This window comes from Hyperoodon ampullatus, assembly GCF_949752795.1.
Source record: "Hyperoodon ampullatus genome assembly, chromosome: 1".
NCBI classification, from domain to species: Eukaryota; Metazoa; Chordata; class Mammalia; order Artiodactyla; family Ziphiidae; genus Hyperoodon; species Hyperoodon ampullatus.
In genome coordinates this window covers 201,483,131-201,509,631 of record NC_136914.1, presented here as the reverse complement: position 1 = coordinate 201,509,631, position 26,501 = coordinate 201,483,131, and the positions used below count along the sequence as shown (strand labels likewise).

Here is a 26,501-nt window from a genome sequence, read left to right as displayed (position 1 = left end):
TGCTCGGTCCGGGAGGATCCCGCATGCCACAGAGCGGCTGAGCCCATGAGCCATGGCCGCTGAGCCTGCGCGTCCGGAGCCTGTGCTCCGCAATGGGAGAGGCCACGGTGGAGAGAGGTCTGCGTACCGCAAAAAAAAAAAAAAAAAAAAAAAAAAAAAAAAAAAAAAGAGAATTTTCTTATTGGAACTGCTAAATAAAAATGTATCAAAGTGGTTTTAAATTTGATGGGCAGTTATCTGTTGAAACTGCAATACAAAAGGGTCACTTAAAAAAAAAAACCTGAATAACCCACTTGTCCCCCTGTCAATGTACACAATTAGAAAATATTTACACACTGTAATTACAAGCAATATAAGCAGTATTTTATACTTTGAGATATTGTACACTTTACACAATGCAAAATGAGAAAAATATGGACACTTATAAAATTACACACAAATAATGTATCTACAAAGTATTAAATTACAGAGTGAAAGCCCCCATTGTTGGGCAGATAGATGCCAGAGTTTCAAGCTTCTGTCAATATAACTCTTTGTATCTATCTCATTAACCATAAGTGGCATTTTCTAACAATACCCTTGAGAGGTAGTATCAAGATAATAATATTCTTACCAGTAAACTCAACACAGAATAAAACTTTTGTTGGTCTGACTCTTGAAGCCTCATTCAGCCCGGGTTCTTGGGAACTGGATTAACTTAGTCTTCCCTATAAAATCTCTAACTGCTCAATGCTTGACATGGGCTCAAAAGTTACTGATACTATTTTAAATGATAAATTTAAGATAAAATGGTTTTTACTCCTAAGCCTCAATTTAGAGGTAGAAAGCTAGTTTTCAAAATTTATTTTCTCCCCTCTCAAACCATAAACGTCAAGCCCAATTCCCTTCCCCTCCATCATCCTTCCCCCACAATTGGAGGAAGCAGAGTGCTCAGGAGAGCAGTGTCATCCAAGTCAATATTGAAAGAAAGGAAAACAAAGCTGGCATTATCTTTCAAGAAACAAACCCTCCTAAAAGGGATACTCAGTCAACAAAAGAAATTTTCAGTTAGCTAGTAAGAGGCTATTACTACCAAAGGCTTCAAAAGGCCCTTAGGCTAAGACCAGCATGTGCACTTCTACTAACCCTCCACCATTTAAACCAAAGGATGGCTTTCCAGTGTTTAAGAATTTAGAGCAGCTGTGGTTTTCAAGTGCAACAAATTTAAAATACAAGCACACATACGCACACACAAATACACACGCGTGCGTAGTGTACCAAAGAATAAATGCCATTCAGGTCTCTGTCAAGGTTATATACTCATGAAAGTAAGGTTTTTGGAAACTTGTCCAGATCTTTAAGCTTTTACAATATAGACTTCTGTAATATGGCTACAAAGGGCCAGAATTCTAAGATTTAGCCAAGATTCTAAAATTTAACCAGTATTAAAAAATATATATATATATATATGCACTTAAAGAAAATCCAAAACAAACTGCATATGTATGTTTTGGAATAAAAACAGAGCCACTATTTTATAGCTTAAACTCTTCCCCTTAAGGGGATCTGACAATATACCAAACTTGTGTTTCTCAACTGTTCGTTTCGATGTATTTTAAAAACCCAACAGATTTATAATCTTGAATAGCCAAGAAAAATGCATGGATTAAAACCCGCCAGTGGTTTACAGGAGTAACAGAAGAGATTTATCCTTTCTATTAGTAAACTCATTTCTAAGCGTTCCCTTTGAGTCGTAAAATAACCAAGATGGAAAATTAAACCAAACTGGAACTTGATCTTGGTTTCCATGTCCATCTCAAGTTCATCCAAACCCTTTCTTACATCCTTTCTGTGATTATCCAAGTGCTGCAAATACAATCCAAACAAACAAACAAAAAAGATAACTGGCTTACAATTTAACAAGAGTTAACAGGGGAAGGTTAGACATGCAACTATCAGCTGCTTCCACCCCTCCCCTCTTATTATGGGATTCTGCTCTTTTAAAAGGCTGGTTTGGGCTTCCCTGGTGGTGCAGTGGTTGAGAGTCCGCCTGCCGATGCAGGGGACGCGGGTTCGTGCCCTGGTCCGGGAAGATCCCACATGCCGTGGAGCAGCTGGGCCCGTGAGCCATGGCCGCTGAACCTGCGCGTCTGGAGCCTGTGCCCCGCAACGGGAGAGGCCACAACAGTGAGAGGCCCGCGTACCGCAAAAAAAAAAAAAAAAAAAAGAAAAAGGCTGGTTCCCTTTTTAAGCAGATAGCATTTTGTATCTGCTTCAGAAATGCCAATTTCTTCATTACCAGCTTCATACTAGATATTCAAGTAGCACATTTGCTGAACATTTTCTTGGCCTTCCACTGGGTTCTGTACTACTTTCTACTCCTTTAGGAAAGGCTCTTATTGAACTTCTCTTGGTTCATAATTTTGCTGCTACAACTCCTGTTAAGAATCTGGTACCCAGAAGTCATGAAGCTGCCCCTAGAAAACGGAAGGGGGGAAAAAAACAGAATAAAGGAAAATCAGATTATGAATTAATCCTTATAAAACCACTAATCATCAGACAATGGGCTTTGATAATGAAAGTAATAAAGTCTTGATATTATACATTGCTCTGAAAATTTACGGTAATCAGATTCAAGTTTCACATTTTATAGTCTAAAAACTAAAAAAAAGTATAAATAAGTACAAGATGTTTTCCTCAGTAACACACACATATGGAGGGACATATTTAAAAAGATTAAGTAAAACGTTAAGCTGATTTTTAAAAATTTTATTTATTTATTTATTTATTTGGCAGTGCCAGGTCTTAGTTGCGGCATGTGGGATCTTTTTTAGTTGAGGCATCCGGGATCTAGTTCCCTGACCAGGGATCAAACCCGGAGCCCCTGCATTGGGAGTGCGGAGTCTTAACCACTGGACCACCAGGGAAGTCCCTGTTAAGCTGATTAATATGAAGTTTTGGTATTAAATTCTTTTCTGTTTTAATGTTACATCAACAAAAATGGCAGGCCTAAAAAAAAAAGTCTACTGAGATTAAAAACTAAAACAAGAATAACAAAACGGTAACCTAAGATTTCTCAAAGACTTCTCTATCTTATGAAGAACAACAGCAAAAGAGTCAAAGTGTCATAACACAGTGAGACTGCTTTTCTTAACTAATCTTCAGTGTTCCTGCTACTTTTATATAAAATATAAGCAACTTCTAGGCCCTATCTAATGAAAGTATGGTCCCCGGATCAGCAGCATTGGCATCAGTCTGAGAACCTGTTAGGAATGCAGAATATCTCAGGCTACACTCCAGATCTATTAAATCAAAATCCGTATTTCAACAAGTTCCTTATTGAAGCCTATGTACATTAAAATTTGAGAAGCAGGGAATGCCCTGGCAGTCCAGCAGTTAGGCCTCTGTGCTTTCACTGCCGAGGGCACAGGTTCAATCCCTGGTCTGGGAACTAAGATCTCACAAGCCACATGGCGTGGCCAAATTAAAAATAAATAAATAAATAAAATTTGAGAAGCATTTTAGACAATCCCATATTAGTTGGTTTGTAAATAAGCAGGATGGCAAACTTAATATCAGGTGTTTAAACAATGCCCCTCTTAAGGAAAGTCTCCTTAGATATAACACCAAAACCCTAAGTGACAAAAGAAAAAAAAAGATAAAACTGAACTTCATCACAACGAAAAATTTCTGTTCTACAAATAATATCATCAAAACAATAAAAGGCAACACACAGAATGGGAGAAAATACTTGCAAATTATATACCTAATGAGGGACTTGTATTTAGAACACATGGAAAATTCTTACAATTAGAAAATTTAAAAATGGGCAAAGGATTTGAACAGACATTTCTTCAAAGAAGCTATATGAGTGGCCAATAAACACATAAAAAGATGCTCAACATCATTAGTTATTAGGGAAATGCAAATTAAAATCACAATGACATTCCATGTCCAACCCCCTACTATGACTATATCGAAAAGACAAATAATAACAAGTGTTGGCAAGAATGTGGAGAAATTAGAAACCTCATACATTCTGGTGGGAATGTAAAACAGTGAAGCCACTTTGGAAAACAGTCTGGCAGTTCCTCAAAACATTTAACACAGAATTACTATATGATCCAACAATCCCACTCCCAGGTATATGCCCAAAATGTTTTCATTTGAAATCATACATTACACCAAAACCTATGTACAAATGTTCATGGAAGCATTACTCATAACAGCCAGGAAGTGGAAACAACTCAGATGTCCATTTAATAAGTAGGTATATAAAATGTGATATATCCATATAATGAAATATTATTTGGCAAGAGAAAGGACATACAACATGCTACAATATGGATTAACTTAACATTATGTTACATAAAAGAAGCCAGTCATAAAAGACTACATCATATATGATTCCATTTGTATAAAATATAAAAAACAGGCAACTCTATACAGACAGAAGGTGGATTAGTGGTTGCCTAGGGCATGGAGTGCAGACGGGAGTGCAGGTGGTTGGGAATGAGAAGTGACTGCTAATGGGTATGTGATCTCTTTTGGAGTGACAAAAATGTTCTAAAGTTAGATTGTGGTGATGATTGCACAACTCTGTGCATATACTAAAAAATACTGTACACTTTGGGTGAAATGAATGATATGTGAATTTTATCTTAATAAAGATATTAAGAAAAATACTACATGAGAAATAACCTCCATTTGATGCAATGTAACATTTTAAAATGGGGTCAAACACCTTTGGAAATAAATTAATGAATATAAGAGCAAACAAAAATTTGAAAACATACATAAAATATTATACTGGGGTTTTCAGTTCATTTTAGGATACCTAGAAGCAAGTGCTCTGTCATGCTTTTTTTGAACAGTATGAAGAAATAACATTTAGCAAAACTACTGAGAATAAATGAAACTGTTTAATAAAACGACACCTGAGTAGGCCGACAGTTCTGGATTATTTCCTGCCATTTTCCATGTATCCTGGCAACCAAGTCTTTTACCTTAAAAATATCAAGAAGGGGAAAAGGGATCAGAGCAAAACAATTTAATGCTTGATACAAAAGACCTGATAGCTGTGACAGACCCACACCCAACAACTCAATGTGGTTTCTGTTAAGAAAGAGAGAATAAACTCCTCAACTTCTGGAGGGGCTTTCAAGTCATAGTGATTACTAAGACTTTCCTTCATCACCATATCTAAAATACTGAATGCTTAGGACTCCATTTTCCCATTAGTTACTAAAGATCATCCAGAAACACATACTCCCTGCCTTCAAGACACTTATATTTTCAACTTGCTGTCTTCTGAACACCCACAAAGGGAAGCTGAAGAGTGGCCTTTGTTACAGGACCCAAAGCTTTGGCTGTTTCCTGCCTTCCAAGTTCTATTTGAAAGACTCAAGGCCACAAAAAAGGGTTGTCATTTGTTCCTTTTCACACTATTACAAGATCCAAAATTCAATGTTAAGCCTCTCTAGGTTTTTGCAAAGTACAGTGGACTCTTGAACAATGCGGGGGTTAGTGGTGCCAAGCCCCCGCACAGCAGAAAATCATACTGCTCTCTCTGCCTCAAAAACAAAGAAAGTGATAAATGACTCACCCAAGGGCAGGAAGCTGAAACAGTTTGGACAGAATCAGTACTCAAATCTGTGTTGTTCAAAGGTAGACTACACTATTAATCCTCTTTTTTTCCCCCCCCCGGTACGCAGGCCTCTCACTGTTGTGGCCTCTCCCGTTGAGGAGCACAGGCTCCGGACGCGCAGGCTCAGCGGCCATGGCTCAGGGGCCCAGCCATTCCGCGGCATGTGGGATCTTCCTGGACCGGGGCACGAACCCGTGTCCCCTGCATCGGCAGGCGGACTCTCAACCACTGCGCCACCAGGAAGCCCCTATGAATCCTCTTTAAATACCTGATCTATTCCTATATTTGGAGGTTTAGCAAGTCTCTGTGTGAAACTCCTACCACACTAGAGATTCTCAGTTAGTTCCTGGACATAATTGCTTGACAAAATGTTTTATTTAATTAAATTATTTATTTGGTCGTGCCACACAGCACGTGGGATCTTAGTTCCCTGACCAGGGATCGCACCCATGCCCTCTGCAGTGGATGCGCAGAGTCTTAACCACTAGACTGCCAGGGAAGTCCCAACACAGTGTTTTAAACAGGTCAGGAATTTTATAGTTGCTTTAAGTTTATAAAGTAAATTTCAAGGTCTGCTTTTTTCTCCATTTAGAGTTCAGCAGATTCAGTTTCTCTAAAACAATCACCACCTTTTCTACCAGAGGCTTGTGGAGAGGCATGCAATTCATCTATTTCAGCAGGACCATCCCCTGAAAGCAACTGCCACAGACCTCTGTGTCATTCTCTGCTCTAAGTAAGAGGAGTCCTGGCACCAGTCTATGCCCAGCCTCTTGGCTTTAAGAAACAAAAACCTTGGGTGGTCCCCCTTAGCATGTCTGTCAGCAGTAGCCACTACCACCAAGTTCTATGGGCCAGTAACTCTAGTTAATGTTCAAAAGAATGTGCTTCTGAAACTACAGTTTCCACTCTAAGGCAAAGAGCTATCCCCTACATGTATTTGAAAATCTGCAATCTGATACAATTTCATTAGTTGCTCATTTTTGTATTTAACTTAAATCTATTACAATAAATACAGATACTAAATCTAAATGGGAATTGTTGAAATATCTAACCTTCACAGCTAATTAATGTAAAATATAAAGTTACAAAGCTGAAACCTCACATTCAATGACTATCCAAACACAAATGGGCAAGAATGGATCGGCTCTACACTACAAAAGCTAAAAGATGATTTAGAATAAAAAAAATACTTAGAAGAAAAAGTTTCCCAAAAATATTTTTATGCTTCAGTAAAAATCGTCAAATTGTTTTATTAATACCAAAGTTGCTTTCCTAACTCCATACTCATATATTCAGCTTGTCTTAAAATGTATTTGCTTTTGAGATTCCCCCCCCCTTTACTTTCAATCTAGCTAGAAGTACTTAGTAGAAGCTAATTTGTTATTAAAGGAGAAAGTCATATTTCTAATCTTATATGTTCCTTCTTAAAGAGAGACTTTTCTTACTCAAGTATTAACGAAACCAAGGTTAAACAAACAAACAAAAAACTAACAATAAGAAAAGCACACACTTACCTTAGTTCTATAAAACAGTCTTGCATCTTCCCTAATATCACACTTAACATGCTTTTCTAAAGCCCCACAGAGGTGCACAAAGTGTTTCTGTGTAAAACAAATGCAAGGGATGAAAACAACTCTGAAGCATTACAAATTAACAAAGAAAAGATCATGTAGCTAGGACAGCTAACAATCTACCTTAGCAATTTCTGATATTAACCATCCAACATAATAGCAGTCATATCAGTAAAAAGTACTAACTGCCACAACAATAAGACTGTTATGGTTTATTGCTAGTTAATGCATAAAATATACACAAAAATAAAGGTTGTTTTGCTATGTATTAAGGCACATTAATGAAAATTAACCCTAGAATTCAGACTGTGAAGTAGTGCCTAGAAATTTAAGAGTCTTTCCATTAACACATTCTCTAATGAAATATTCAAGTAACAGCTAACCTATTTTTTTCTCTATGAACAAAAGGAGGTTTAGTGGTAGTTCCTTGAAAAATTAAGTGTCTTAAGTTTTAGAAGTGTATAGTCCAAAACAGTCACACTCATATATATATACTAAGGTTGAATATACTAAGGTGAGAATGTAAATGGACATTTTTTGGGAGGAAAATGTGATAAAAACCATTTTAAAATAATTAAAATTTGAAAAATTTATAACCTTTGATCTAGCATTTCTACTTCTAGGAATTTACCCTACAGAAATGCTTCCAAAGGTTCATGTTAGCACTGTGTGTAATCACACAGAAAGGAATGTTCATCAATAAAGGTTCTGAAATACTACGGTTATTAGATAGACGTGCCAGTAATTTACAGTGGGGGAAAAAGACAAGTTGCAAATAATATGAATAATATGAACTCATTAAAAAAAAATTATGTTAGTATATGCATAAATTATGGAGAAGTTTATAGGAGGGCACTGGATTATAAAGTCTTTCACTTTCTACCTTATATGGTTTTATAATAATTGAATTTTAAAGCAATAATCATTGATTGTTTTCTAATCAATCAGAAAAAAATAATTTAAAAATTTAAAGACCATATATAAGAACAGATAGATGACTATGCTAGGTTCCAATCAGCAGAGCAAACATAGTTCTATGTACAGCAGTGTTTATAAAAAGACATGAACCAGTCTTGTGCCCTTCTGATCATGCCTAAGGAGATACAAAGTTTTAAACAGCGGTTGGATTACCTAAGGTGTGAAACATGAAGAATTAAACAAGAACTTTCCCCAGGAGTATGGAACATGATAGGATAGGAAGAATAAAATAATTCAAAATGAAAATCTTAACATGGTGAGATAATTGAGAAATGCATATCTGAAGTAGCCTGACTTACCATCAGTTTAATTTTGAAGGCAAACATTGTTTCTAAAGAAAAAGGAAGTGGAGTGGGAGCAGAGATGGGAAGAAACCAGCTAAGAGCTAACCCGTTTGGTATTTGGTGATCTTGATATCTTATTAATGTATTACACTACTGCCAAGTTATCACAGTTAAGTTCCACTCCAGTAAACAGAACATGTGTAGACAAATAATTTTTGTCAGTGACATGGCTGCAAGGTTACTATTACTTCCCTTTTTCCAGTGTACACTGGGATTTCTATAGTGAATCCAAAGGTAACTTGATAAAAGTTATTTTATTAAGTTTTCTCCTATATAAAGAATGTTCATTTATTCCATCAATAGTGACACTTATTAAAAACAAAAAACACTAAAATATACCTACCCGTTGTCCAGAAGAAAAAGAGTGAGAACAACTAACTTCACCGACTAAATGAAGAAGAATGTAGGTCAGGTAATATGCCTGGTAGAGAAATGAATAAAATCAACATCCATGAATTAGCTAGAATACATGTCATCCCAGTTTATACATTAGGAAAGCTGTCTAGGAAGGATTAAGGATTTGCTAAAGTTAACTGAGCTGGTTAGTAAGGAAAAGCCAAGCATTTATCCCAGGTTTCTGATTTCTAACTCAAGTGCATTCCTTTTACCACCTCACGACTGCCCTAGTAAAGGGCTACAAAAAATACTCCCAGTATTAAATTACCAACAACCATCCTTTTACCTCAATCCTCAAGTTAACTGAAGAATTTCATGACAGCAATAAACAAAAATATCATTCACTATATAATTGTGTTTGCTAGAATGTATCTAGTCTCTAAACCCAGAAACGTCCATGGTTAGGAAGTTATCATTGGTTATGCTCATATGTACTCTTTTGAGATGATCTAGCCGTGGATACCTGCTTTTCAAGTTCCAGATGAAGACTATCATCAATAGTGCCATTTGGTTGTTCAGCCCTTTTCTTCAAGACCATTTTCTTCAACAAATCTGAAGGCTTCATTTGCACAAGATAGCGATGCAAGACTGATATCTATCAAAAGAAAGAGGAGACACTGAATAATACTAGGCAATACACTTACTCTTTCTTAGGCTATTTTTATTTTCAGTGTGTCCTCTGTTCATTTTGCCTTCTCTAATTTTGCCCCTTTAGCTTCTTATGGTCCAGTGATATTCACTTAACTTAAAAGTCCCCAATTGACCCACCAAGGTCATGTGACTTTTTTTGTACTATTAAATTTCACTGCAATAAAATGAGAGTAAAAAAAAAAGTCCCCAATTGCTTAAAAGGGATCTTATTTTATTTTTTTGGCTGTGCCACGCAGCTTGCAGGATCTTATTTCTTCGTTCAGGGATTGAACCCAGGCCCCAGCAGTGAAAGCCCTAAGTCCTAACCACTGGACCACCAGGGAATTCCCTAAAAGGAATATTAAAGATTTAGTACTTGTAATTGAGGATGAAAACTTAAGGAGACCAAACAGCTTTACAATAGAGGTCAAAGGGAGGACTTTCTTTGAGGAATTATTTGAAAGGCAGCAGAGTTGAATCTTCCTCCCCGTGAGTAGCATTATTGAATTCTGAAAATAATTCTTTTTTTAAATAAATAAATAAATAAATTTATTTATTTATGGCTGCATTGGGTCTTTGTCAGTGCACACTGGCTTTTCTCTAGTTGCGGCGAGTTGGGGCTACTCTTCATTGCAGTGCGTGGGGCTTCTCATTGAGGTGACTTCTCTTGTTGCAGAGCGCTGGCTCTAAGCACGCGGGCTTCAGTAGTTGTGAAGCACAGGCTTAGTCGCTCTGCGGCATGTGGGATCTTCCCGGACCAGGGCTTGAACCCGTGTCCCCTGCATTGGTAGGCGGATTCTTAACCACTGTGCCACCAGGGAAGTCCAAGAATTCCCTTTTGATGGCAGTAAATATCACTGAAAGGACTGAGAGCTATTTGCTAATTACCCTGGTGGCTCAGGTGTGGTCCCCCAAAAAATCTAGAATGAAATCTACATCAACTCTACTAATGTAAAAACCAGCTGTCCTTTTCAATCTCTCTGTCCCACAGCACCTTGTGCATACTTCCATCAGAGTTCTTGCTACACTGTACCACAATGGTTGCTTAATTCTGTTTCAACCACTACATTATGTTTTCAAGGTCAGAGTCTCTATCTTATTCATTTTTTTTTCTTAATCTGTAGGACCTAATGGATTATCTTGTACTGAACTGCAGTTCAAACAAGAACACCACATCTAGATCAGGTTCTGTGTTGAGTTTTCAGATTCAACTATGAATAACCCCATTAGTGCTATTATGCTTGTAAAAAGCCTTCAGGACTTCTCAGAGTGGGGTTTCTATAGGACATGTTTATACACACTCATGTATACATGATATATTCACTACTGGGCAACCACATTTAAGCTCTATAATTTAAAGACTGTTTAATATTAAAATAGGTACAAGATGCAATTAATGTTTAATAGTTCTGCAATTTCTAATCTTGTGATAAAATTGCTAACATTGACAAGGTGAACTAATTAAATAATGTCATATTTATATAGCACATTATGATTTTCCCAGTACTTTTTAAAAAAAATTTATTTATTTTATTTATTTTTGGCTGCATTGGGTCTTCGTTGCTGCGCGCAGGCTTTCTCTAATTGTGGCAAGCGGGGGCTACTCTTCGTTGTGGTGTGTGGGCTTCTCATTGAGGTGGCTTCTCTTGTTGCAAAGCATGGGCTCTAGGTGTGCGGGCTTCAGTAGTTGCGGCGCACAGACTCAGTAGTCGTGGCGCACGGGCTTAGTTGCTCCATGGCATGTGGGATCTTCCCGGACCAGGGCTCAAACCTGTGTCCCTTGAATTGGCAAGCAGATTCTTAACCACTGTGCCACCAGGGAAGCCCTTTCCCAGTACTTTTTATTGATTTATTTATTAAAATAAATCTATTTATTTATTTATTTTTGGCTGCATTGGGTCTTTGTTGCTGCGCGCGGGCTTTCTCTAGCTGCGGTGTGCGGGCTTCTCATTGCGGTGGCTTCTCTTTGTTGGGGAGCACAGGCTCTAGGCACGCGGGTTGCAGTAGTTGTGGCTCGCGGGCTCTAGAGAGCAGGCTCAGTAGCTGTGGCACATGGGTTTAGTTGCTCTGCGGCCATGTGGGATCTTCCCGGACCAGGGCTCGAACCTGTGTCCCTTGCATTGGCAGGCAGATTCTTAACCACTGTGCCACCAAGGAAGCCCTTTCCCAGTACTTTTTATACATTAATTCATCTAACTGTCCACAACCATCCTATGTGGTAGAGGGTGTGATACTGTCTCTATTTCACACATAAAGAAACTGGGTCTCATTAGTTAAGTACCATGCTAAAGATTACATGAATAGTATTATGCCTGAGTTAGGATCTAACCTCAGTACTTTTGACATAGGATCCATCAATTTTCTCTACACATCACTAGCTCTCCCATTTATTAAAAGAAAACAAAAATGTTATTTATACCTGCAGATTATTCACATTAGGGATATCTTCATGTTTCTCATCCAAAAGCTTTGAAATAATCACTAGGCTGAGGCACTGTCTCAGTTGCCTGGAATTAGAATTTTAAAGTATTTAGAATGTGTTTAATGAATACTGCTTAAGAAGCAAATGAAGTTTGCAAAAAGAAGTTCTTCTAATTCGAAACATAGCTAATGTTTCAAGAGAAGGCTATACAAGAATATATAAGCTATACTAGAACAGTAAAATTTTCATGTAAAGTATTTGTACCAAAGTTAAAGTTGCGTGAAGCTCAGGAAAACCATTAAGAGCCTTTATCTTTGACCCTGATGATTTACTGTTGGAAAATCTATTTTACTGCTGGGATTTCTTTTTACTAAAGCCAAAAAAAAAAAAAGGCAAACTGATTCATTTTCATGGTATATGCCATCTATATTAAGTTATCAGATAAGCTAAAATTAAAAATCAAGAATATTACAAACTGATCTAAGTATCAGAATCAGCCTGTCACTGCCTTTTCCCACAACTGAATATGAAATGAAATAAAAGACTCTGATTTAACATTCATGGAATGATTAAAGGAAATAAATGACCTAAAAGCATTTCATTAATGTAAACATACATTTTTCTTAGTGTTTAATTCTCACTTTTCAATACCTTCCACGTGATGTCCAGTTAGGGACCAGCTGTACCAACCACAGAAGGTTGTGGGGATGACTGGAGAGCTCATTTATGGCCAGACAGAGTTCAGGCACCTGAAAACAAACAGTGAGCAAGATTTTTCAAATAGGTCAGTGGAATCAAATATCTAACAGATCATCCACATCCCTTCTTAATGAAGCATTATTATAAAAAGAGCATTCATTTTTAGAAACAGCATGGAGTACACATATTCAGCTTTATCTTAAACTCTAGAATAGACTGAATAGATACATTTACCAGAATTTCATTTGGCTTTTTTTTTTTTTTTTTTGCGGTACGTTGCGGAGCACAGGCTCCAGACATGCAGGCTCAGCGGCCATGGCTCACGGGCCCAGCCGCTCTGCAGCATGTGGGATCTTCCCGGACTGGGGCACGAACCCGTGTCCCCTGCATCGGCAGGCGGACTCTCAACCACTGCGCCACCAGGGAAGCTCGGCTTTTGTGTTTTGTGCTACATCATATCTATCTGTATTTAAACAGTCTTTTGAAAAATAAAGTAATCTAAGTGCACATACCAGTTTCCAAAGGTATATAATGAGAGCTGCACAAGATAATACATGTTCCTGACTTGGGATTTCTTGAATTTTAGGAATCCTCAACTATTCCAGTATTTAAAGTCTAACAGAACTACTTCAAAATAATCCCTGAGTAGGGAAGTATGGGATGAGGGTAAGAGATGAGATAAGATTGATTATGTCTTGATAATTATTGAAGTTGGTTGATAAGTATTTAGGGGTTCATTAAACTCTTCTCTCTACTTTTGCATGTTTGACATTTTCCACCAAAAAATGGTGAAAATATAATTTAAAAAAACCTAACAAAAACTATACATGTTTACCTCCAATGGCTGCAGAAGTTCAACTCAAATTCTTGCTGTTACGTATGATTCACTCTATCATTTCATTTAGGTCTCTGTTCAAAGGTCACTTCAGAAAGGGCTTCCTTAACTGCCTCATATGAAATAGTAGAGCATCCCTGCCTTGTCCTGCTTTATTGTAATTTGTAGCACTTATTACAACTTAACATGATATTATAACCTACATTTACATTGTTTATAACCTAACCCTTTGACTAGAATAGAAGTGCTGGGAGAGCAAGGGCTTTGTCTTCTTCACAGCTTTATCTCTAGCACCTGCATTAATGCTTGGCCCACAGTAAATCCCCAGTAAACATAATACATTTTTTGTGGAATGAATTAACTGCAGTTTTAGAAGAGATTCAGTTTCATGAATTTAAATACAGTGCCAGCACAGTCATTTCTTCAGTTTATTTTTCATCTGCTGAAGATCTTAACTGAGGTTAGAAACTTTCAATTCTGCACGCACTATGAAAGTCAAATTGTGATGCTATACAAAAAACAATATTAAAATTTTAAGTAATGTTACCTTTGTATTCCAATCTCTGATGTTTTTCATCAGGTTTATCAGGAGGCTTTGAAAGTCCACTAGAGGAATCTGTTTCAGTTGTTTTTCCAGACTCATTTTAAACAACATTAAAATCAGTAACATTATTTCACAATCCTGGTAACCTTCCGGATGTATAGATGTACACAAGCCTAGAAACTTTGACACATATCAGAGACAAAACAACTTAAGGAGATATATTTTGCTTGAAGAATTTACATTATAAAAACGTTTAAACAAAAAATGCAAAAGAGAACTATATAGAAATTGAAACATCAGTTGTCTAGGAAAAAGGCAAGAAATACTCATGTTAATAGTTGACTTGATAAGTATTTTCTTCCCCATTTTTAATTTTCGAAATTTTCTTAGCAGTTCAATATCATTGATTTGATTCAGCCACTAAAAATGTTTTAACACTGTTATTAATTCTTGGTCACTAAGTTATACTGTAAGTTGTAATTTTTTTCTTCATATATTCTAATTCTAAAAAATTACTGGTTTCAAAACTACTAGTAGCAAAAAGCTTCTTGGTAAAGGTATTCCTAGAACTATTTTAATCACATAACTTTGATTCAAAGTTCCCTTTTGTTCCTAACATTAAAACAAAAATAAGGGACTTCCCTGGTTTGTGTTAGGGTTAGCGGTCCAGTGGTTAAGACTCCACGCAGGGAACTAAGATCCCGCATGCCGCACAGTGAGGCCAAAAAACAAAACAAAAAATAAATAAATAAAACAGCAAAAAACACCTTTAATGTGAAGATTATTGCTAAGAAATTTCAGAGACTAGAAATCCCATGGTAAAACACTAGTGAATTTTTTTTTTTTTTTTTTAATTTGGCTGTGCTGGGTCTTAGTTGTGGCACACAGGATCTTCATTGCTGCGTGCGGGATCTTCAATGCGGCCTGCGGGGATCCAGTTCCCTGACTAAGATCGAACCTGGGCCCCCTGCATTGAGAGCGTGGAGTCTTAACCACTGGACCACCAAGGAAGTCCCTGATTTTGTTTTAAAACCATTAAGCAAAAAACTAAGTGGTTCCAGCTCTGTGCTATAGACATACAAAAAAGAGTTTTCTCCTACCTTGACAACATTTAAAATGTTGGTTTCAGGGACAGATGAAAATATTGGCTTACAAGATGAATCTTCACTTCCTTTCACCCCCAGTGTCATCTGTGTTTCAGAACTATGGAAGAGTGAATAAAGCAATGTGAAACTAGGCACAAAACTGTGAGAAGTACTGAACAACAAAAGTTTTACTGAGGTATAATTTACATACAATAAAAGGAATACACACATTTAAAATTTTGATATGTATACTAGTGTAACCACCATCCAAATCAAAAAACAGAACATTTCTATCATACTTCAAAAGTCCCTTCATGTCAGATCCGAGTCAATCGGCTACCTCCATTCCAGGTAAATCTGATTTCTATTTCTATGCATTAGTTTTCCCTTGAACAGCTACTTTTTATGAGGCGTTCTCTCTGTTGCTCTGGGTGTCAGAGAGCTATGTAGAAGGTGGCTCTGACTACAAAGAACTCATAATATTTAAAGGCCTCATAAGTGGCCCAACAAAACTTCCACAGCAATATAAACAATTCCAAGCACCCCAATTTTGGTTGAGGAATCAGTGAAGGTTCATGGAAGAGGAGACACATGAATTTGGCCTTCAAAACATAGGTAATATTTTCTTGTTTAATTTTTTTTGAATAAATAACCCTTTCATATGGTTAAAAAAAAAAGTTAAAAGAAATTAAGGCACAGTGTGCTGAAGAGAATTGTCCTCCCAGTCTAGGCCTTCAGCCACTCATTTCCCCTCCTCACAGACAATCACTACTAGTTTTAGTCCTTCCTCCCACAGGCATTTTATATACATACAAATAAATATGAATACACCTCTCCCCACTGCTTTAATACAAATGGTAGCATACTATACACTCTGTTGTGCACCTCTCTTTCTTCACTTAATATGTCTTAGAGATACTCCTATAACTACATGGGAAGAACTTTCTTATTTTTTAAAATATCTGCTCAGTAGTCCTGTGTCCATTCCTAGCTATACAACCTCAGGCAAGTTACTTAGTCTTTCTGTGCCTCACTCACCTGTAAATGGGAATGAAAATACTATCTAGTAGTTGTAGTGACTATTAAATGAAGTACTATATATTAAGCCCCCAGAACCATGTCTGGCACATAGTAAACAATATGTAATGTTGGTAATTCTACTCTTTTAAACAGTGCTTCAACAAGTGAGACAGATAATTTTGGTGAGTAGACACTGAGGATGGAGGTGAGGGACTAGCATGAGGAAGATCCAATGCAGCAATGGCTAACGTGGAGGAACAGCAACAGAATCAATTTGGTTAGAACAAGAGGGTGAACAAAACAGAAAAAAGGTCAGAGTCAACTGTAGAGTCTTAAATACAGGTGTAAAGCTTTAATAGTGGAGAAAAAAAGCTTTCATAAAAGGAATCCTCTAACAATGAAAGGAATAAATATCTTGGAGGTGGAAAGCCCCACAGGAAAGGAGATTTTTGCCAGGCTAGGCATGAAACGAGGATCTGAGTTAGACTGACACTGGGAACGAAAAGGAAAGAATAGCTGTGAGATAGGTAGAGGAAGTGGAACACAGGGATGTGACAATTGATGGAGTACAGACTAGAAAGAGGTTAGGACTAGGTCTGTATTTCCTGCAGAATAATGGTAAAGAAAAGAACTGTCCCAGTATCCTTTAACATCTTACTCTCCCTACCTGAATATTTACTCTAACAACCTTTCAACGTTTTTCACTCCAAACCTCCTAGTTGGATAGAAACTTGCTATTGTGAATATGCACATATATACCAGCAAAAATGCATAAACTGCATGTGAGTCCTAGTGAGAAAAGAGTGAGTTGTGATATCTCAACAGAATTCACTCTCGTGCTCATGTTGTTTAAACAGGTATTTGATTATGTTTCACTCATTCCTTCACCAGCTTACTCTTGCTTACCTGTGTTCATCTTCGCCTACCACTACACAGCAACGGTGGTGACTTATAGCCACCACCTCCCGGCTCCCAAACCTGACTGAGGCAACTCTTTAGTTGGTAAATAATCAATCAAAAAACAATTTTGCTAAATATTATTTGCATTTATTATGTCTTAATGAAATAATTATATATCTTTATTTCACTATTTCCACTACAGTACCTGTTCACTACAGTGAAGAAAGGAAAACAAATCTGTTGCATACAACATACAGAATCACCACATACTATTCAGTTCATTAAATGTTAAATAATATTTTAACTTTCTAAATATAGGTATTTGGGTATTTTGGTCATGTTTGGGGTTTCTGAATGGTCTGAGAAAGCATTATTTTTCCTATTTAAATGGAATAGGATGGATGATGGAATACAGTCTTCATGTGAAAATTTGCTATCCAACATATTTTCAGATACAGGTTACATCTGAGCAACAAGGAGGGATCCTGTATGGGGTGAAAAGAAACGGAGAGATGAAGAGTTTGGTTCTGGATATACCAAGTAACAAAAATTTGCTTTTTTTTTTTTGAAAAAGTGAAGATGAGAATATTCTCATAAAGTTTAAGAACTGTTATTTTTTTTGTGGTACGCGGGCCTCTCACTGTTGTGGCCTCTCCCGTTGCGGAACACAGGCTCCGGACGTATAGGCTCAGTGGCCATGGCTCACGGGCCTAGCTGCTCCACGGCACGTGGGACCTTCCCGGACCGGGGCACGAACCCGTGTCCCCTACATCGGCAGGTGGACTCTCAAACCACTACGCCACCAAGGAAGCCCAAGAACTGTTTTAATTTCTTTTCTTTTTCTGCCTATTTCCTTTGTCCATTTTTCTAATAGGTTATTGATCTTTTCATTAATTTCAAATTAAGCCTTTGTCTGTGACCAGAGTTCCATTCTTATATAGTTGACCCTTTTTTTTCCTTTTTTAAGTATGTATGTATGTATTTATTTTTAGCTGTGTTGGGTCCTCGTTGCGGTGCACGGGTTTCTCACTGCAGTGGCTTCTCTTTGTTGTGGAGCAAGGGCTCTAGGTGCGTGGGCTTCAGTAGTTGTGACACGTGGGCTCAGTAGTTGTGGCTCACGGGCTCTAGAGCGCAGGCTCAGTAGTTATGGTGCATGGGCTTGGCTGCTCTGCGGCATGTGGGATCTTCCCGGACCAGGGATCGAACCCGTGTCCCCTGCATTGGCAGGCGGATTCTCAACCACTGTGCCACCAGGAAAGTCCCTACAGTTGACCCTTAAACAATGCAGGGGTCAGGGCACCCACCTGCCGCAAAGTCAAAATCCTCATATAAAGTATAGTTGGCCTTGGACTTATTTTGTTCCACTGATGAAGCTATGAATACCTGCATTTGTCCCATGTTATTATCTGCTAAGGTCAGTCCCGCCTCATAACTCTTCTTTCTCAAAACTTTCCTGGGTATTTTTTCTATATGACTTTAGAATCACTTGTAGAGTCCCAACTACCCTCGTCCCCACAAAAATTTGACTAGCATTTCTTTATTTTATTTTAATCTTATTGGAGTATAGTTGATTTACAATGTTGTGTTAGTTTCATTTCTTATTAGGATCTCATCAAGTTCACAGTTCACCTCAGGGGTAGCTCTAATGTATTTATGATGCTGAATTTTCCTATCTGGTCTTCTTTTTTGTCTCTTAGTAATGTTTATATATACACACACACACACACACACACACACACACACACACACACACACACACATCTATTTTAGTCCAAGGTATTTAATATATTTTTCTTACTATTGCAAATGAAGTGTATCTATTAACTAGCTACAGTTCATATACCTTAAGGTTACTTATTTCTCTTTATTAACATTGTACCCTGGCATCCATACCAAATTCTCTTACTGGTTTGCCATAGCTTTTCAGTTGATTCTTAGGCTTCTATGTATATATTAAATCACTTTTTCTGCAAATAATGAATCTTTCACCAACTCATTTCCTATCTTTATATCTCTTCTTTTTTCTTGTCTAATTGTTTTGGCCAGTAGCTCCAAAATAATGGTAAATAACAATAGGCAGTCTTATTTAAAAAATTTTTTTTTAATTTAAAAAATGTTCCCATTTTTTCCCTGTTAAACATGCTGATGGCATTTAGATTAAGTTAGATGTTAAGAATATATCTAATTCAAGATCCATTTCAACTTTAAGATTAAAAAAAATCAAGCATGAATACTGAATTTATCAAATGAATATTAACTGTTTATATATAAATTGTTTAGAAGACAATTTTTGGAGTTAATTATGAAAAGAACACTTACACTAGATCATCTTCATTAAAGTCTGGCTGAAGATTCTCCAGAGGAAACAAAGATTTAAAATCAATTCCCATATTGAAAAACACAGCAGCTATATCAGACAATGATGGGATCCAAGGCCAAACTGGTGAATCACTGAAGGTATCTAGTTAACAGAAGAAAATATTTTATCCCAAATCCTGGGTTCACAAAACCATAGTTGCAAGATGACAGTCTGCACATGAAACATGGATTATTACTATGATTTTATAGAAATGGCAGCTGGTAATGATATGTTAACCATATAGTTATTTAGAATGATCATATAGGAATTACAGATTTTCAAATAAATGTGAAGGAAATGACATTTATAAACAAAATATCTGCAAGTGATGGATAAAAGGGTGTAACTCAGGAGGAACATTTTCAAAAGACTGGAAAATAACAGCAGTAAAAAACCAACTACTGCTAACACAAAGATTTTACCATGTTCAGTGCCTATATAGTCCCAAGCCTTAAAACAAGTGAAAAAGGTAAATCACAATGCTTGTTTCATTATAAGGGATCTCAAAGGTAAGAATGCAACTGTCACAGTTTTGCAGTGGATACTTTCAATATTCTCAGTGCATAATCAGTACAATACTGTTGCTCACCAAAAAGCCATCAAAGTTAATTGGCTAAATAAACTTGCAACTATTTCCACTTATCCAGCACAGTAAGCTATGTCTTGGTAAAAATTAGGTAAGGGATGCCACTTGCAAGATCTTATACCCCTTTTCTCAATGCAACTAGAAAAATGCACTCATTTTTTATTGGAGTTTCATTTCATTATTAAAGACTTTATATTACAAAAATAATTTTTTATTCTATATATCCAAATATCCTAATTGTTTAGTAATATGAAAGAGATCATGTACAAAGCAACCAATAATTCACACTGTTAATCACAATAAATTTATCTACTCACCATTTCTTATTGTTATTTCCATTAATGTACTTAAAATCTGCACAGACACAATACAGTCTGTATGAACTGACATCATCTGCCAAAGTAGATAAATGATAGAGTATTAAGAGAGAAGAAAGAGCAAAGAGGCTCAGAGAGATGAACATACTCCACCCAACATAATACATGAGTTGGAATTTAAATGCAGGTCTGATTTGTAAGTCAGAGCCCTTTCCATTCTAACATGCTGCTTGTTTTCTTTTTTTTTTTACAACTTTCATCTATAATTAGATAAATATAACTTTAAAAACTATCAAAAATACCTTTCTAGTTCATATTATGCCATGAAACCCAAAGACCATAAAGGAGAAGGCTATTAAATGAATCACATCACAAGCAAAAATCAAACCACAAACTAGTAAAAATATTTGAAAAGATACAAATATACAAATTAATAGACCAATGTATATTTTTAAGAGCTATTCAGAATCACTAGTAATCAAAGAAATGCAAAGAAAAATGACATGATATCATCAGCTGACTTCAAGACTGGTAAAGATTAAGAGTTTTCATAATACCCAGTGTTCACAAGAGTACTAGGAAAGAGGGAGTATGTCCAGTATGAGTGTAATTTGGTAAAAATTGTAAAGTCATTTGGTAATATTTATGCAAAGTCATTGTCCTTACACTTTGCTCTACTCAGCCTTTTTAACGTACAGGAATTTATATACAGAAGCATATAATTAATGTAATTTTACAAGACAACTTTCTGGGAACAAAATCTCAAGTTTAAAAGATGTTAAAAAATCATAACATATTGAAAGTTATTTTAAAGTGGTTTTGTAGAAAAAAAATGTTGTATTTCTATTTCTCTTTTGTTTTGAAACCATGGATTATGATTATAATAAATTTAAATCTAAAATATAAGGGTGAATAGCCTAAACTCTGGTTTCAATCAGGCATATAACTTGTGTCATTTCCAAGTCAACCTAAGTGAAAAAATGTCTTTGCTATGATGTTTGAGTCATTACACTCTGCCACTAGGGGCAGCACCATTCAAAGCCATGTTGGACACTGGACAAGTTCTGCATAATAATAATCTTTTTGTGGGGGGTGATGAATTTTAAGGTGGGCAATACAGTACATGAAGATAAATAAATATGTAAAGAGATACATACATATATATAAAACAATCTAATGTCTATCAATTGAGATTGGGTTAAATAAATAAATAAATCATGGTACAGCACTACAAAGGAATACTACTACTATTACAATATAGTATACAATATAAAGCCATTAAAAAGAATGATAACATGTTTCTACTGAGATGAAAATACTCAATAATTTATTGTTACCTGAAAAAAAAAAGTTATAAAACAGCACATATTCTGCTCACATTGTCTTTCTGGTCAACTATGTTTAGACACATGATAAAATCATGAAGATGTAAACATTTCAATTACATTTTAACAATTAAATTTCAAACTATCAGGACTATAGCATTAAAATGAATTCTGACATACTTTATTAAAAAAAAAAACTTATAAGTTGGTAAGTCTCTCCTTCATGAAAAAGGGACTTGGAATTGAAAAGGAGAAACAAGACAAAGTGTCTTACACAGAAAAAGCACTTAACAAATGATTATTAGTTTGCTTTTCAAAGAATAAATATAGAGTATAAAAAGCTGCTTGCATGAAGATATGCTTGTATGTCATCATTAGGGTTTTAAAGGCTAAAATGATAGGCCCACACCAACAAGATGAAAACACAGATAAATGCAAAGTCCTACTTGTAAGTTTAAGAAAAGATATATTACATAATTAGAGAATAAAGAGGTCCTGGTGTGATAACAAATGAAGTTTTGAATCGCAATAAACATAAATATGTGGGGGCGGGGGTAGATGCATAAGAGACTTGCTGGAAACTGCTGTTAGGAAAGACCTTATCTGGAGCATATATTCATTTACTGGGGGGAAGGAGGACACTTTAGGAGGGAAACTGACAAGCTAAAGGTCATTCAGAAAGGTGATCAGTAAAGGGACTGGATATTTAGTGACTCGAGAAAGTTTAGTGTGGGGAGTAATGAGGGTCATGATAGTTGTTTAACTGAAGGACTGTTAGGCAGATGAGGCATACTGTGGGAAGCTACAGAAAAGATAATTAGTACTACTACTTAAAAAACCATTTGGAGGCAAATTTTGATTTAATTAGGACTGTTTAAAAAAAAAAATCACTGGGATCCAAGTAGTGAGCTCCTAACCACTGGAAGCAAATGCTCCTGCCCCACAGTCTGTCCCACCTGTTATTCTCTCTGCCTAGAATGCCCTTCTCCCATTTACCATCTGACATATCTATAAACGTACACACACCTGTTTATTGTCTATCTCCTCTATACTAGAATGTGGGTTTCATGAAATCAGAAACACTGATTTTTTAAATTGCTGTTCTCTCCACAACCTGGCATAGTTGGCACTCAAACATGGCAGCTATATGAAAAATGCATGAAAAACTATATTGGAATATCTAGTTCTTGCAAATATGAGATTCTCTGAAATGTAACCTTAAAGCCCAGAATAGAAACTGCATATATTTTTCCCACTTCTCACTTCACATATATAGTAGTTACAGTTCACTGATACCACTGAAATTTATAGTTACCATGTAGATAATACAAAATTAATTATTTAAGTGGATTTAAAAGTTAAATACGAATGGGGAAAAGAAATATTCAGTTGGATTTGCACTCCCCGCACCCAGTTATGAATGGGGAAATATCAGTATACAAGTCAAATCCTAAAAATGTATGTAGGCACCTCCACAAAAACAGGGGGGAAAAGGCAGAAAAAAATCCCACCAGGTACGCAAGCATTAGAAGACTTCTTCTAAAGCAAACCACAACAGTGATTTACCAGTGGGATGAAACGTCTTAGGCACAACTAGCATTATTGCCTATCCTGCACACTATCTGCATTAGCATTTCTTCTTCTTTTTTTTTTTTTTGCGGACGGTTAGTAAGTGAGGAGTATTCCCCTTTCTGAATTTAACTGGTACGCGGGCCTCTCACCGCCGTGGCCTCTCCCGTCGCAGAGCACAGGCTCCAGACGCGCAGACTCAGTGGCCACGGCTCACGGGCCCAGCCGCTCCGCGTCACGCGGGATCTTCCCAGGCTGGGGCACAGACCCGTGTCCCCTGCATCGGCAGGCGGACTCTCAACCACTGCGCCACCAGGGAAGCCTTAGCATTTCTTTTATCATCTCTTTATTCTGACTCTTCTTGCTTCATTCTAGCCCACTAAAATCCTGGGTTTGATATGCTAAATTTTTTCTCTAGTAATGTGCAAATAAGATTATATTTTAGAAGTTTATTTTTGACTGGGAAATATAGCAAGAGGCAACTATACCCCCCAAATATTTCTCTTACCCGAAACAGCCACTTTAACACAGGTACAGGACACTGGACATAGTGATAAGCAGAGGTAAGGAAGCCTTGTGTTGTCAAAAAAATCTGATCTGTTTTTCCTGATCTGAAAAAATACAGTGAAATCAATATGACTGTTATCTTCACGGCAAGAAACTTCTACCACTACCACATCTGACATAATCAGGGAAATGAGCAAGCAAACCATCGCAGTCCGTGGAGGTGGACTCTACCCCAATGTGGATGGGTTACTCATTAGAAATTCAATCAGTGGCCTAAAGCTGAACCAATCTGTTGGCTTGGCTCCAGATTTATCTGTTGGTCAAATCTACAGTAGCTGGCAGTGTTGAAGAGCCTATCAAGTCTCAGAGCATCGTTTGCTTTTGCCAACTTGGGTTTGTACTTCCATAAAACTCAGCACCACAATTAATGTGATCTCTCTGGATCTGAGCTATCACGTACTGAGAGAAATTAGACCAGTTTTGAGTATTGTGGTAGAGACTGTTAATCCCAACATTTATTCTTGTCTTTCCTCTTGGTAACTGAACCCTGGGGTTTTTAGCTGGGCACACTGGCTGCCTGAAATAAAAATCACTTCTCAGCCTTCCTTGTAGCTAGGTGTGGCCATGTTGACTAAGTTCTACCCAACTAACCATAAGTAGAAATGTTGTGTGGGGTTTCTGGGAATTTAAAGGCTGGAGCTCCAGTAGCACCTGAAGCAACCAGGTGCTAAGGATGGTGGGGAAGAAAGATTATATGGTGAAACACCAGCCCTGGACTTCCCACCTCTGAACTTCTTCCACATCAGAAAGAAATATACTTCTTGTTTAAGCCTTGTTATTTTATTTATTTATTTATTTTTAACATCTTTATTGGAGTATAATTACTTTACAATGTTGTGTTAGCTTCTGCTGTATAACAAAGTGAATCAGCTATATGTATACATATATCCTGATATCCCCTCCCTCTTGTGCCTCCCTAAGCCTTGTTATTTTGACAGTCCCTGTCATTAGATACTGATCTTAACCCTAACTAATAAAGGCATGTAATATGCCAAGCGACTACCTTACACTGCTTCCTATAACTAAATAATAAAACACAAAGAGCAACAGTAATAAGTAAGAGGATGAGGAAACTGGATAGGTCAGAATAGAAATTAACCTTTCAGAAGCTTACATCAGTCAGAAATCTTTCAATTTTTATACAAGAAAGAGTTAAATGTCTCTTTTCCTACTTACTTAAGAATAAGCTTTTCTACAGCACTTTGTCCGATAAAACCAGAGTCTCTTAAATCCAAGGTATACTGATTGAAAATTTTTCCAGAATTAAGGAAATTAAATATTTCTTCGCCTGGATGATGATCAGGAATAGCATCAATTGTAACTGAAAATTTCTTTAGAAATTCTCTGAAAAAAAGAAGTTATTGAATACTGAACAGTTATACTGCATATAATTTTGTATTTAAAGATTGGGTGCAAAAAACCCTTTTCTTAGGACCACTATTAATCCCACATTAGAAGATGAACATGAGAACACATGTTCTGCTCTCCCACTTTTTGCTAGTATTGAATAGTTATAGTCCAAAGCCACTAAATGTGTCTGTGTGAAAAGACAAAAATGTAACTTGGCCTTAAAATCTGCCTTTCAAATCCACCCCAGATGGATTAAAAACCCATCATAGATTATTCACAGAGTAAATAACCATCAATGGCCCATTTATTTTAGGAAAACAAAATTTTAAAATGTATTTTTAATACAGCATACATCATGAAAAATGCTGTCCCTGTGCTCTTCTTTCCTCTGATTTTATTTATTTACTTATCCAGTTTTATTGAGGTATAACTGACATACAGAACTGTTTAAAATATACAGCATAAGGATTTGACTTACATACATCATGAAATGATTATGACAAGTTTAGTGAACATCCACCATCTCATACTGATACAACATTAAAGAAATAGGAAAATAAATTTTTTTCTTGTGGGGAGAACTCTTAGGATTTACTCTCTCAACAACTTTCATACACAACATAAAGCAGTGTTAATTATATTTCTCATGCTGTACATGACATCCCTAGTACTTATTTATCTTATAACTGGAAGTTTGTACATTTTAACCACCTTCATTCAATCTTCTCTCCCCCAAACCTTCTGCCCCTGGTAACCACAAATCTGATCTTTTTCTTTGAGTTTGTTTTTGAAGTATAACTGACCTACAATACTGTTAGTTCCTATTACACAACATCATATTGATTTTGTACTTCTATACATTGCAAAATGACCATCATAAGTCTAGTTATGATACACCACCGTTTACAAAGATATTACACATACCTGTGCTCTTCTAAGAGGCCATCTTCATCATCTGTACTGTCTTGATCGCCAATTCTGATTGGGGATTTAATGCCTCGGCCCTGCCTTATGTCTTCCTGTAGTTGCTTCTGCAGTTCATCTAGCCTGAGAATCGAAAGAATGTTATAATAAATGGCTTAAACTAAAGATTTTTTTATTTTTAGGGTATGTCTAAAAGCAGCACCAAAGAAAACTCTTATTAAAAGATTTGAATATTTCTTTACGGCTAGGACTTCAAGAAAGATGTCCAACCAGAATAGTAATGACTAAGATCAACTCAAGAGGTTTAAACATGCATAAACATTACTGGCTATGTGTTTCTGCTGTTTGGGGTTTTTTTCCTCCTCTGTGTTTAATAAAATATGTTTGTACCACAAAAAAAAAAAAAAAAAAAAAAAAAAAAAGAAAGATGTCCAAATCATTTAGAGATCGGAGG

The 26,501-nt window shown here is 36.5% G+C and overlaps 1 protein-coding gene across 1 annotated transcript in view; it reads right to left on the bottom strand.

The window, feature by feature from the left end:
* Positions 1-2,420: 2,420 nt before the first annotated feature.
* Positions 2,421-26,501, bottom strand: part of SLF2 (SMC5-SMC6 complex localization factor 2) — a gene marked incomplete at both ends in the record, with an annotated part of 38,492 nt that continues 14,411 nt past the window's right edge. Inside the window, 14 exons of the mRNA XM_079699878.1 lie at positions 2,421-2,456; positions 4,917-4,985; positions 7,141-7,227; positions 8,863-8,940; positions 9,379-9,510; positions 11,965-12,052; positions 12,619-12,716; positions 14,049-14,225; positions 15,146-15,248; positions 19,370-19,511; positions 20,313-20,388; positions 23,715-23,817; positions 24,950-25,117; positions 26,048-26,170. Coding sequence (XP_079556004.1) covers positions 2,421-2,456; positions 4,917-4,985; positions 7,141-7,227; positions 8,863-8,940; positions 9,379-9,510; positions 11,965-12,052; positions 12,619-12,716; positions 14,049-14,225; positions 15,146-15,248; positions 19,370-19,511; positions 20,313-20,388; positions 23,715-23,817; positions 24,950-25,117; positions 26,048-26,170 — 1,480 coding nt within the window. The remainder of the gene's footprint in view (positions 2,457-4,916; positions 4,986-7,140; positions 7,228-8,862; positions 8,941-9,378; positions 9,511-11,964; positions 12,053-12,618; positions 12,717-14,048; positions 14,226-15,145; positions 15,249-19,369; positions 19,512-20,312; positions 20,389-23,714; positions 23,818-24,949; positions 25,118-26,047; positions 26,171-26,501) is intronic.